This window comes from Artemia franciscana, chromosome 8, assembly GCF_032884065.1.
Source record: "Artemia franciscana chromosome 8, ASM3288406v1, whole genome shotgun sequence".
NCBI lineage: Eukaryota > Metazoa > Arthropoda > Branchiopoda > Anostraca > Artemiidae > Artemia > Artemia franciscana.
The window spans coordinates 3,336,244-3,350,998 of record NC_088870.1 but is presented as its reverse complement, the minus strand read 5'-3'; the positions used below and the strand labels follow the sequence as shown (position 1 = coordinate 3,350,998).

Here is a 14,755-nt window from a genome sequence, read left to right as displayed (position 1 = left end):
ATTCAAATAGAAAAGAAATTTCGGTGTGATTTCTTTGAAAGAATACTTACCTCTATTAAGTTTCTAGTTTTGCAAAATTCGGCACTGAGTGGCCATAAAAAATATCTGCATAAAAATTAAATAATACGGCATTAGACTTTTGAAGTCCCTACCGGGGGTGCTGGTCTCTGTTTCATGGCCTTTCAGCCAGTATGTGGAATGAGGAGGGGGGACAAATAATCCTCTGCTTTTGTACACCCATCCTGTTTACCTTCCCCAGATTTCTCTGGGTGCCAATTTAGAGCTGCGTCAACTCTGGATGAGCTTACAGGTCCAAGCCACTGAACCCCGTCCCAAGCCAGACTCGAGCTCCTGTCCTCAGGGACAAAAGACTTCAATAACTAGTGTGCTAACCACTCGGCTAGAACCAATCTGTATAAAGATCAGGATAAAAGTGTTGAGAATTTTGTCTCCGTAATTAGACTCATTGCTGGGTTTGATCCACTGTTAGAAAAATACTTATAGCAGGTCCGAGAAAATTCAGGTTTAGATTCTTTTGCCGTAAATTCAACCTGACTTTACCCTCCTACTTTTTGTGACTCTAAAGAATCAACTGTTGACTGAAATCAGGAAAAAAGTGATAGTGTATCTTACTTAATTCAACACCTCATTTAGGACACCGGGAATACCTTTCTCTCATCATCGAATTTGAGGATGATAGTTTTCCTACCAAAAAAGTAAACATCAAAGAATTGTTCTTGGATTTTATTCAAATACATTCCTAAAGTGCAGTCGGCCATGAAAAAGTAGAAAAACTGGAAATACCTCCAGTCGACTGTCGGTGAACATGATATATGTTTCTTTAGTGACTAGCATACTTGGTCTTCAACAGCGAACATGTTTCAAAAATCAATGAGTGATTTTTGTCAAATATGACAACCACGGTCTAAACTTAGCAAGGGTGCACTCAGGTAAAAACTTTTGTTGTTATAACGTTTTTCGGAATAGTTGCAAGTATGTATTTGTTTTTGTTTTTCGTACAACAACATACTGGGAAGAATTAAAAAGTTTGTACTAATTATAATGAAGAAGGAGTCTGAAAAACGATGGGGCATGTATTTAGATGGTGTAAGCAGCGTCTGACATCAGAAGTGATGTAACAATGGTGCTGGAGGGCACACTAAAATTTAATTTTTTTAGTTTTGTTATATTTGGAACATTGTGTTTGAGAAAATTGATCATGCCCACCCAGAAATGGTTGTAGGATTCCTGTACTTACCCTATAATGGCCAGAGCCATGAAAAATTTTAAGTTTTTTTTCTCTTACCACTGTGGAGCTGCAGACTGCAGATCACGTAAGAAAAAAAAAACAGTAGCTAAAGCACTAATGTTGCTACACTTAGACGATGCCTAAAAAGACGCAGGACTCCCAAGAATATCCCTTGAGGATTTTTGGCTGAAGACGCTGGAAAAGTCATCATGGAGAGGCATTGTTGCCGCCAACGATGCCGAGGCATCGATATGATGGTTGGAGTTGGAAGTCCTAAGTCTAAGTAAGTGATGTTGATCTGCAACACGAGAATCGGTCCCAACTGGTCCTTTTTTGAGTTATTTTGTGATATAACCACTACATGGTACTTTTCACATGTTGAAAATATCCATATGATATACTAACTTAATCTGATAATTTTTCTATGTCAGCTAATCTTAAAGTACTGCAATACTAGTTTATTCTGCCATGGGACGGCAGTGAAACTTCTTGAAACAGAATTTACTGGAGTTCTCTGTCAAGTTATTTGTCATCTTCCTGTAATGGCTAGAATCACCAAGATCCAGCTACTCTTCATTTTTTTTTATTTTAGCAGTTGAAACAGATTATACCTTTTTGTTGATTTATACTTCAACCTCAGTATCTGCTTGGTTTCTCCAATTTATTCTATGGTGGTCAAAACTCGGCGAGGTTTTAGTGGCGAAATTCCAACTTCCGTGTTAAAGAACCTGATAACTCTGGTCTAATAGCTTTCGCCTAAATTCAAAAGGTTAAAAGGCTCATCAGGATCAGGTAAACAAACAATCCCTCATGTTTTTAAAGAAATTAAGATTTTTCACAAGGTTAAATGTGCCTTTCAATATAGCAAAGGCCAGTATATGTCCGTGAATCTTAGCGTAAGGAAAACTAAAGGAATAAATATGCCAATATTTATGCCCTCCCCCTCGATATAGGCTGTAGAAAGGTTTACAGATTTTTTGGTTTGCTTTCCAGGGGCTGATTTCTGGTCCAAGTGAACCCTATTCATTGAATCCCAAAAGCCCCATTAGATAAAAAGGGATCAATTATGAAAGGTTTTTGATTTTTGCTAGCCTATTGTAGAAAAATAAGCCACATGGCTGTTAGCATTACATTCTAAGTCTCTAGATTAAAATACAAGTATTTGCCAATAAAATTTGCCCTCTTCCCCCTAGTTCTCAAATATGTGCCCTAAATTATAGGCCTATATATGCATTGAATTTGTGTAAATTATATGTGTTTAGGCCTATATAGTGCCTACATGACTTTTCTTTAAATTGATTTAGGCTACTGTCAAACATGTAATGCAATTGCAAACTGAGCATATAGAAATTTCATCACATAGGCTATTTACAACCTTGGGTAGCCTATAGGCCTATTTTACCATTAGGGGGAGAGTAGGACAAACTTCATTGTTATGTCTACAGAAATGGGTAAAATTCTAGTTAATTGACTTCTTGCTATCTCAAAAAGGGTTTAGGTTAGGAAAATTAAACTTTCAGGGATGGGTCTACAGGCTAAAGTATGTCCTGGGAAGATATTTTAAAGTACTCACCTCCATCCCTTCTCCTTCTAGAGGGCCCTGAAATTTGCCTACATGACAGGTCTATACCTATTGAAATTTTTGACAAAACAACATTTTACCTTAATTTTCAGTTACTAGCTGCTTTTTCTCTGCCTTTAGTTATGAAAATGCAATTCCTTTTATTTGAGTAGAATTTTGAGCCATATCAATGTTTTTTTTTTCAAAATTTAGGAAATGCATTTGCATATCTTTAAAACCTTATAAAATGGAATTGAGCAAAGTTATGAAGCTGAAAACAATTTTGTTGAACTTCAATTAAGCAGAAGATGTATTTTGCAAGGTTTCACTTTTATAAAACACATATTTTTCAAGGTAAGGGCCATCTAGAGGGAGAAGGAGTGGAAGTAGTTGCTTTAAAATACCTTCCTGGGACATACTTTAGTATGTAGATTCATCCCTGAAAGTTTCATTTTCCTAACCTAAAGCCTTTCTGAGATAGCAAGAAGTCAATTAACTAGAATTTTATCCAGAAATGATATTAATAAGTGTTTTAGAATGTTTTAAAATAGTTTTCAGAATTTTATAGCTTTTCCTTCTGTTTTAGTAGGAATATAGCACTAATACCTAGCATCCCTAGTTCTAGGTCAATGGGCTTTGGCTTGGCTTTTAGATTTTATTGTTGCCAAGTGTCATGCCACTCACCTCAAAAAAATAATCCTTGTCATTCTTATTTTCTCCCAGGCCACCAAATTCCCTGTATAAATGACAAGTGAGACCTTGGAGTTCCCATTGCCAACAAATTAAAATTCAATACTCATGATCATCAGAAGTCTGCTCCTGGTGCTTGTTTGACTGTGCAGCTGATTAAGTCAATGCTTTCCACTTGCTCTCCCAAAGTCATAAGTTTTCTTTACAAAGGGCTAGTTTGACCCAAGCCTCAAAGTTGGAATGTCTAGAGCCTCCCTGTATTAAATATATATATATATATATATATATATATATATATATATATATATATATATATATATATATATATATATATATATATATGTATATATATATATGTATATATATATATGTATATATATATATATATATATATATATATATGTATATATATATATATATATATATATATATATATATATATATATTTATATATAAATAAGTTGTCTCTGTGTGTGTGTGTGTGTGTTGAGTGATGTCATGTTTGTCAACTGACGTCATTATAAGGATTGAGCTGTATGTGTCATGAAGTTGTTTGTCGACTGACGTCATGTTTGTCAACTGATGAAATTACATACCAGGACAGAAATGAAAACCGGGACACAGGGAATATAAATGACGACCGGGAACCTTAAAGAGAAATTACAGACTGGGACACAGGGAATATAAATGACAACTGGGACACAGGGAATATAAATGACGACTGGGACATAGGGACACAACTACAATGGGGATGCAGGGGGCACAGGCAGGATATATAAATGACGACTGGGACACAGGGATTGTTCAAATAGAAATTACAGACCAGGACACAAATGATGACTGGGAAACCAGGACACAGGGAATATAAATGACAACTGGGACACTCGAAGAGAAATTACAAACTGGGATGGGACACAGGGACACAACTACAATGGCACGTAACTAATATTGCACGTAACGACTTATGTGCACAGGTGGGCTTGGGGGGGGCGCGAAGCGCCCCCCCCCAACTAGATGTTTGGGTGGTGCAAAGCGCCACCCCAACAGCTAGTACATATATATATAAGTTTTGGAAGACATTTAGAGATATGCCACCAAAATGATGTATTGCATGCAGGTAATTTCTTACCCTGCAAGTTGTGTACAGGGCAAATAGAGGTTAAGTCATTGTTGGTGGGGCGCAAAGCGCCCCACCAACTAGATGTTTGGGTGGCGCAAAGCGCCACCCCAACAGCTAGTATATATATATAAGTTTTGGAAGACATTTAGAGATATGCTACCAAAATGATGTATTGCATGCAGGTAATTTCTTACCCTGCAAGTTGTGTACAGGGCAAATAGAGGTTAAGTCATTCTAACCTAGAAGCTAATGGAGACTAACACGTTCCCAGTGTTATTTCCTATTGTTAGTTCTAATTCAAGAACCAGCAGTCATGTGTTGTAAGTTGTTAAGCAGTCTACCCTAACCAATGTCTGCACTCTATTTGTCCCCTCATTTATTGTCAGTTATTGGAACAAATGGCCTGAAGACACATTCACTGCTGAATTTATGGACATTTTCAAACAAAGGCTGAATACTGATTAGTCTTCAAGGGAGTGGAAACTCAACTGGGAAGCTGCTGGTCATACAATTGCAAATGATCACTAAACAATTTTGATCATCAACTCTGGAGCTTTTAAAGGCAAGGTCCTTAGATTGCTCCAAGCTGTGATTTAAGGTAATCCCATGATAGATGTTTCAGTATGTTTCTGAAGTCTCATGTTGGTGTTGAAGGATGTCTTATCCTATCTTGACATATGCAAAGAATAGCACTTAAATCAGTAAGATATTCCAAAACTACACTGTCTGATGCTTTGGTAAAGTAATCACAAAGAGAATTGTTTAAGCAATCGTCAGATCTTGATAAATCAGTTTAGTAGGTGACATTACAACCAATGATTCTTTAAAGGAATAAGTTTTTTCTTTATGTCTACTATTATTCTCCTTATGATCATCCTTTTATAACAAAGAAACTCTGTAAGAGCCTGGTGACGCCAAGGATAGAGTTTGAAATGTGTGTTGCTATGCTAATTAAAAAAATAGATCATACAGTTCTCAGTTCTATCCAATGACAGACTGCAAAACGTACAAACAGGCTTCAAAACAAAAAGTATATATGCCAATGGCAGAACCCCAAGCTATCATATTTAAGATACTGTTGATGAAGAAGTGAACTACAAGTTGCTAAGCTCTGACAACAAAGACTTGTTCAAGCTTGCCCAGTCATCAAAACAAGAAATGATTCAGCAAAGCTGTTCTGTGAATGTACAAACACAAGATAAAGGAACCATTTCTTCTCTAACTGCTTCTCAGGCCCATAGAACAGTCTAGGCAAGACAATTGTGAGTTCACCAACCATTGACTGCTCTGAAACTAATCGTAATAAGACATGGGTGACTAAGCTGGGGTCATGTATAGAATGAAGCACATGTCCTACAAGCATTATCATCACTGACCAGTGTGCACTGGATTTGTCTGCATTGCATGCAAGTGCATTTCAAGGGGGTTATGACCTGGCCAACTCTTCCATTGAAGAAAGTTTACAAAATATTTGTTGAACAATGTCAGAAGAACCAATCAAACTTGGTCTGAACCTCAACATTCAAAGTCGCTATGGTCAAGCATCAAATGGCTGCTGAACTATAAGTGGGAAATTCAAAGGTGTTCAGGCAAGAATAAGATAATTGCAGTTACTGGTGCTATACATCCAATGCTAATCACCAACTCAAGTTGGCCTTAGTTAATATCTCTACAGTTCCTTGAATAAGAAATGCTCAAGAATAATCTCTTGATAAGTCAATGGACAACTTCATGCCTAACCAAGGTATTAAAGGGACAACTACAGTTTGAAAAAATTGTATGAAGCAATATAGATTGAATGGCATGGTGCTATGCTAACATTTTCAGAAGCTCTTCTCATCCTACTGGTGATTCTATAGAAGATGGCTCCAGGGGTGTTTTGTATGGTGCAGGAGGGAGGACGCCATCCCATGTTTTCAGCCAGTTGGTAAAAGGTTGCACCAAGTAAAACTATTTTATTAACATAAGTGGGTTGATAAAAATATATGATGTACTATTCATGAAAGAAGATCAGTCTCACTTGATATAAAACAAAAATGAATCAATTTAAATAGTGAAATCCATCCCCCTGCCCCCTTCCCAAATATCTTGGGTAGTGTTACTTCTGGATATGCAGATATCTTCTGGTGGGACCATTGTATTTGCATTCCTTTTTGGCAAGCTTTAATCCAAGTTTGTTGATTATGTTGTTGTACTGAGCAATATTTTTTACATAACATTTGCTAGCACTGTCTTGGAAGCTAAAATCCAAGGTCATGAATTTGACTTGTGCCTTGAAACTAGTCAACACAATGTTTAAACCATTCAACAGTGCTGTGGTAACAGCAGCAGTATATTTCAAACTTTCTTCAAGGAATGTGAAAAAATAACTGAAGATCTAGGAACTACAATGAAAAATCCTTACAATGAAAAATGGTTTCTTCAAAACAGAATAACTCTGTTTAGTCATGACTTGGAGCACCATCTATAGAAGCCATTTTTGTATTTCAACATTAGGAAACATTGACACAATATCCAGTACAACCAGATAAGAAAAGAACATTCAATTCAGTCAGTTTCTTGTTTTTGACAAGGAGCCCCCAGCAATTGTTCAGGTATGTAATGTTCAAACTGTTGTTACTTGGTTATCTATTACAAAAATAGTTGGGATTAGCACCAATACATCAGGATAGATTTGATCTTATCTGAATTCTAGCCATATTAGCTTATTCTTGATAAAATCAAATGAAAATGGCAACAAATATTACATTGTCAAAACTAGGTTCTAAGTGTCAAAGATTCTTGTTTAATTTAGTGGAATACCAGGTGCACTAAAATTGTTCCATCAGTCAAATTGAAATGTAGATAATGGCTTCTATAAATGCATTTATATCTTTTCGGGAATGTTGTGTAGTAACCTTGTCAAAATTTTTGACAGACAGCAATAGGCCCTGTCAAAATGTAGGTGACTCTGTTGAAAATTCACTGAACATTTAAAACAGATGAGAAATTATTGGTGTCAAAATTCCAGGGTCCACTGACAAAACTTCAGCTGTCAAATTTATGGGTGGCTACTTCTGCCAGAATTTGCAGAGGTTCACATGGAAGTCATTTGTCCCTTTCCTTAGCATCAATAGCACTTATCAATGAAACCAAAAAAAAAAAAAAAATATCAAATTTGGATTATTTTCTGGGGTAAACGCCTGTAGCCATATCATAGAAATATCAGAAGTGACCCAGCCAAAGTCCTAACCTATATTTTGGATGAAGCTAAGAATCTATGTATGAAAATAAAGTCCACTAAATCAAATATAATGACAAATAGCTTCTTAAATTTCTTGAAATCCACTCCTGTTTTCTTAGACCCTATCCCTTCTGAAATGCTAGTGAAACATGTTAAACTCCTTTTTGTCACAATTTCTAACAATTTAAAATAGGGAATATGGTTCTAGGCGTTTACCTCCCCCCACTGGTTGGAGCTTTGTACCCTTTTCAGATAAAACTTCAAACTTCTCATCAAATAGTTAGATTTCTAGATGTTTTTCCTACATACTGAAATCCTTTTCAAGCCAAAAGTCCTTAAATTAGGACTTCTGGAGTAGAACTTTTTTTTTTTTTTTTTTTTTTTTTTTTTTTTTTACAAAATCTGTCAAATCTTCAGTACCTTTACCCTAGTCAAAACATTATTTATACTGTAATGTTGGTTAGTGAAGATTCCATATCACACACTGCAATCTATTACCAAGAAGACCTACCCTGTTATTCTGAAATGAAAGTAGAATTGTGTATTTGGAATAATATATGGCCATCCTAGCTTAACAAATGGCCAATCCTAGAGAAGCCAATTTCCCAGAAAACAAAAAGAGGTTCTTTCAATCATCTGCACTCTTCCAGTCACTTCTTGCATTGCAGAATATTTGTTATCCGCTTTAAGATACCTATAAACACACTTAGAACCATTATGTCTGAGGACTGGTTAAATGGTCTTATCCTACCATATGTAATGCAGGATATTGTGTCTATGACCCTACATGAAGTGCTTGAAGTTTTTGCTTGAAAGCTTTAACTAGAATTACTGTAATGCCAGTTTTAAGGTCATTTTAGTGTAGGTTAATTATTAATACTATTAAATAATAAATTAAAATATTAATAAATAATGAAAAATATTATAACAATATAAATAAATATTAATAATAATATGAACCGGTATTAATAATGAGTCTCAGACATTATTTTACAAGGCTTTCAACAAAAATGTAGAACAAAAATTTCAAATTTTATTGATGAAAAAAAGCTGTTTTTATTTCTGTGAAATTAGCAGCAAAACTTAGTTTTTTAAACCATATTGGAATCAGTAAGCTTAATTTAAAATCTACTGCTCAACAAGTGAATTATTCAACCTGAAGCTAACTTTTTTCATTCAATAGTTAAACGTTCTTATCACCACTATTTTCTGTAAAGAAAGAAAAAGAAATCAAGCAAACTGTTTAAAAACCTATCAAACAGTTTCTGGTAGCAAACAGCAAGTAAGGAGTAACTCAAACAATAGTAATCAAAACTCTAAAAAACAGAATTTTCATTATGATAGATACATAAAAAATCGGCTTTTTATGCTGATTCAAAATACATAAAATTCATTAAGTTTAACATCACCTGACCAAACCTAAAAGCCTGAAAAAATTTGCTTGATTTTTGAAAAAAGGGATAAACAACCAAGAAATCAAACAATCTTGACGAAAACCACACCATCAGATTCAGCACATCAGAAAACCACATTTTAGAGGCTTGAAGCTCCTATCTAAAAAATATGGAATTTTGTATTTTCTGCTGAATAATCCCAGGGATGATATTTCAAACCATGGGTTCTGGAAGACCAGGAGAGGGTTGTTACTAGCCCCCTTCTTACACTCCTTGCCCCCCAAGGATATTTAATCAAAATTTTGAAATAGCCATTTTATTTAGCATAGTTAAAAAGTCCAATAGCTATGCCTGTGGGGATGACATGACCCCACAAATTCCCTGTGGAATGGGCTCTAAGGTATGCAATTTGCCCATTGTTCAGATACAGTATTTGTTATTGAGAAATATACAGAAGTTTTTTTTGGGAATTTTGTGTGGGAAAGGGGAATTTTCCACCTTGAGAAATTCCCTTGGGGAGGAAAATCTCCAAAGGGAAATTTTCACACAGGGTAAAACTTGACAAAGGAAATTTTTTCAGTATGGCTTGGTTGAGAAAATTCAGAATTTATAGTAAAAAATAAGTTATTATTCAGCTGAGAGTAAGAAGCAACATTAAAACTAAAAATAAACAGAAATTATATCATTTATGAGGGGGAAGGGGCTGTCCCTCGCTCTATATGCTAAAGTTTGCCTTTTATCACAGTCCCTTAAGAAAAACTGCTCAAACAGAAGGGCCATTGGATTTTAAAGAAGACATATTCATAAAGAACTTTAGGGCATTAGCATAAAGAGCAAGGGTTGGGGAATAGGCAGCCCCCATTATATATAGAATAATTTTTGCTTGTTTTAAGTTTTGATGTTGTTTCTTACTTTCAGCTGAAAATATATTTTTTTAAGATTTAATATCTCCATAAATTGCAAGGATTCGCTGTGTAACTGAATATTTACTAAAAGAAGGTTATTCCGAAAGTTTTTTTTTTTGCACCCTTTTGCAAAAAGTTACTCTTTATTCTTTGGCCCAACATACAGCAAAAGCAATGGACGAGTAAAAGAATATTCTGACAATTAATCTTTTTATCTGAATTTTCATGATCATTTTTATGATTCTGCATATAATTCTAGATGACGCTAGTTTTTTTTTTCAGAAGCAAACAAGAGTTTGCTCTTTTTTCCGTTTCTGATACTTGTTGACTTTAAAGTCCAGAGACTGGGGCTTGAACCCCTGACTGGGGTTCAAGAGACTGGGATTTGGGGTTTGGGGGCCTGTTGCAAGGTCTTCTTCCTCTAGGATTGTTGGTCCTTGAGGAAGTTATGGCAAAGAAACTTATACGGCTCTGCACTGCCTTGGTGGCTGTGTGCTGTAACAACTTGTCATAATGATGTAGTTTCAGTGCTATCTTATTTCAGGGATGGCCACTCATAGTTCGAGCAGATATGAAGGGTTTTTAAAGGAGTATCTGGCAACACTTAAATCACAGGAGGAATCCATGGTTCAGATTAATGGAAATTCACCCCAGGCAAGTTGAATACATTTCTGCTGAATGCTTTTCTTTTGCTTAGCCTGTATCTTAAATTACTTAATATGCTTCTGTTCCTTTCAACTTTTGGAAAGCAGTTAGTAATTTTTCAATTCTGTCAGCTAATTTCCAATAGAATAGTTTATACACTATATTTTCCTTTGACCAATAATGTGGAGGCTCTTTTAATTTTGTTCTCATGATTTATCCAAAATGTATTAGTTAATTAAAACTGTTTCAACAATATTAATTAATTAAAGCTTAAATTAATCAAAACTAATTTGTTACTTTTATCCAACATTTATTTATTAGTTGGACTGGAGCCGTCTCGTTGGAAAATTTTTATACTTGCATATAACTAAAAATAAAAATTAATATAATCATGCTTGCTCACTCAGGAAGGGGATGTGACTCCTCCCTTAAAACAGATCAGTAGATACTTGAATCACAGGAATGAGGTTGGGACAAGAATAGGATTTCTCGTGCGACGAGTGCACTAGACTGCCCGCCCCCTCTATCACCATGAAAGAACAATTGGAAAAATCGAAGCTCAAAGCAGATATCTCCAGAGTAATAATTATAGACTAGGATAAACAAGGCTGCCATACTATTTAAAAAGCAATTGTAATCATAACATGATTATGCAAAAAAAAAAAAAAAATGTGTAGAATGCAACAGCTCTTCCAGAGGGGCAAAGTCTACTTTTCTAAAACTATTCCTTCAGGATAGTTCCTAAATACATCTTGGTGGGAATTTATTCCCTTTTTACTGTTATGACACTGACAATTAGTCATTCTAGCTTTCTCTTGCAATAAAGACTGAAAAATTAGATGAAACAGTTGGTGACACACTTGATAAATTTTGCTACGTTTATTGATTGACTAGTGGATCATTTCTCTGATTTACCTAAGTCAGATAATTTGTTTTAGGTAAAGGTTTCAAAACACGAAAAAAAAATGCTTAGACAACTTTTTATTTCTTCAAAAGGTGAGAGGAGGCTTCATTCTGAACAATTTTGGTGGAATTATCAACCCCCTCTGTTTACAAGTATGAACACCAACTTAATGCTCCATAATTTGTTTTCAAAGTCCTTAAGTACTTCGCGTTTGAAATGCAAATCTACCAATCATCAGCCTAGCTCATTTTATGGTGCTTTGAAAGTATTTCGGAGGCTTGTCCTTCAGTACTTTGATGAAACTGATGTACACATTGGCGAAACCCAGTGAACAGACTCCTTGTGTCTTATTACATTTTTTTTCAGTTATTGGACCTTGATAACTTTTCGAGTTGGCATCAATTTATTTTATCTCAATTTGTTTCTCGGTCCTATTCTGAAAGTCTTTGGTTTACTTTCAACTATGAGTGCATAAAATGGACTTCAGTTGACTATAGTTGAACTACAGTCAACTTCAAACACATTGAAGACAATAGCTGAGCGCACTGCCTTAAAGAGACAGAAGAATAGCGCACAAGGCGATCACCAAGCTCGCTTCTTAGTGCTGTACCTTCAGAAGCACAAGGAAAGCAGACACGAATTGACAACCGTAAATTCACTGAAGCCAAAGCTGAACAAAAAGAGGAAGTGGCCAAGAAAGGTGACTCAAGGCTCGTCTACAAAATAACGAATGATATTGTGGGGCATGCAAAAATTGCCGAAGGTCCAGTGAAAGACATTATAGGAAACCTCCTAACTTCTGAAGAGCAGATTAAGAAACTTTGGACAAAACATTTCGAGAACGTTCTTTGTCGACCTAGACGAACTCAGATACCCCATATCCCAGAAGTACCTTTATTCGGCTTATGTATTAACTTAGACCCAATATTTCCCACTGAGATCTTAAATGCCGCCGAGAATTTAAAAAATGGCAAGTCACCTGGTGCTGATGGTATTGATGCTGAAATGATAAAAGTTTAATAAGCATATGTATGATAGTTTGTTTCAACCGTTTCAGAACCGTCTGGGAAACGGAAAGAGTTCCCAAAGATTGGATCAAAGGCATTATAGTAGAACTATTTTAAAAGGAGATGCCAAGTTTTGTGGAAACTGGATAGGTATCGCCCTTTCATCTGTAGCTGCTAAGCTGTTCAGCCTGATACTACTAAATAGAATCATCAATCAGATCGACCAAAACCTCAACAAGGAACAAAGTGGCTTTAGACCTACTAGAGCATGCGCTGACCTTATCTTCATTGTGCGAAAACTGACTGAAGAAAGCAATGAACAGTGGAGGAAATTGCTGATCTTACTCATAGACTTCGAAAAAGAATTCGATTCAATCGATCGAGAAACCTTGTGGAAGATTTTATCCCACTATGGATTGCCAGAAAAAAAAATTAGTAAATCTGATCATGGCTGTGTACGACGAAACAAAATGCTGCGTTCGTACCGGTACTGGTGACACAAGATGGTTCAAAATCGCTTCTGGGTTAAGCAGGGTTCTCCCCTACTGTTCATCATGGTCGTCGACTTCCTTTTCCAAAATGCTAACGGTAAAGGAGCAAGATTTGGCTATTCAAAACAGCTATCGTATTTGTTCGTTGGTGACTCGGTGGTATCAGCGGACGTGCAACAATCGTCGGAGACAGTAATTCTCAAAGGCTAGCAGACGTTTCTCTAGAGTTTAGTCGAGTTTCCAGGTTTCACATGAGTAAAGCAGATTTTTCATGACGTTGCTGTTGAAGAGTCTCATTTTGAGCCTTAATGAGAATTTCGGAGATTCCCATATTGATGAGAAATCCAAGGCAGTCTGTTCCATCACAATTCTGGTCTGGACATCTTTAGCTATGTTGCCTCTCTCTTCAACTATACTGCCAAGGTATCGAAAGCATGATACTTGCTCAACTCTGTCGCCCTTATGGAAAATCTTGAGAGGTTGGTCGCTGCAAACAGCCATACTTTTGTCTTCTTTACGTTAACGTGTAGTCCCACTTTTTCGGCTCAGTCTGTTACACGGTTAAAGAATTCTTGCAGACTAGCCTTGTCTTCATGTAGGAGGGTTAGATTGTAAGCAAATTCTCCATCTGACAGCACTGATGCCCTGTGCGCCCTGGATGGCGTTGGAGGAACTAAGGAAAGGTCTAAATCCAACTTCAAACATTTTACCCTCCGAAGTCACAGACACTATGGCTGTTTTACCCTCGAACACCCGCTTACTTGCCATGGCTCCTACCTCTGAGTAGAGCCAGCACCTAATCTTCGAAGAATTTCACTCCTGGATTGTTGAAATTTCAGCAAAGATGGTTTGTCTCTGAGAAAGACTCTATTTAAGTTCCTATGACAATTTCTGAAATTGGTATACAAATTATAAGGCAACAACGGCAAATAATGATAGTAATTCTCTTAGGCAAGGGCCATGTTTGTGATTTTCAAATATTTTGCCGTAATGACACAGAAGCAAACTTTTGACCTTGTCAGAACTACAGTTGACTTGACTGTAGTCGACCCAAATATAGTAGCACATAGTTTGAGCGCATTCAAAATTGCATATATGGCAAATGACTTAGAAAAGGTCAAATGAGAATCAGCTTAAGTTTTAAAACAGAAATTCCCTCTTTGTTAATTAACATCCAACTCTCAGCTTTTGTGTTTGGACAAGGAGTAAAGGTTGAGGGGGATGCTTAAAAGTTTGATGTTTCGGAGACATTTTTTCCAGGGGGAGTCTTCTTGACTTATCAAGGGGAAGAGGTATTTCTGTAGTGTCTCTGGAGAGGAATTTTTTCTAGAGGCAAGACTTCATCAATTTAATCATTTTAATTTTTAATATCGTTAAATGAAGTTTTAAATTGAAAGAAAAATATTACTTTACTTTCCATTGCCCTGTTACAAATAGATGTGAACCGTGCTCACGTTATCTCAATGGGGCCTACCTTATTTCCTCTGCATGTTTACGATCTATCAGTTCTTTCTTACTTCTCTATAGCACATTAAGCTATTAGTGCAATCTCAATTTGTTAATAGA

General features: G+C 36.1%; 1 protein-coding gene across 2 annotated transcripts in view; it reads left to right on the top strand.

Moving 5' to 3' along the window:
• The first annotated feature begins 857 nt into the window (after positions 1-857).
• Positions 858-14,755, top strand: part of LOC136029883 (cyclin-J-like) — an 83,872-nt gene continuing 69,974 nt past the window's right edge. The window contains exons 1-2 of one of the 2 annotated variants that reach the window (XM_065708363.1): positions 858-950; positions 10,687-10,796. In XM_065708363.1, the coding sequence (XP_065564435.1) occupies positions 10,689-10,796 (108 nt within the window). In that variant the 5' untranslated portion in view covers positions 858-950; positions 10,687-10,688. Of the gene's footprint in view, positions 951-1,970; positions 2,042-10,686; positions 10,797-14,755 lie in introns of those variants that run through there. The other variant, XM_065708362.1, reaches the window with a different exon arrangement.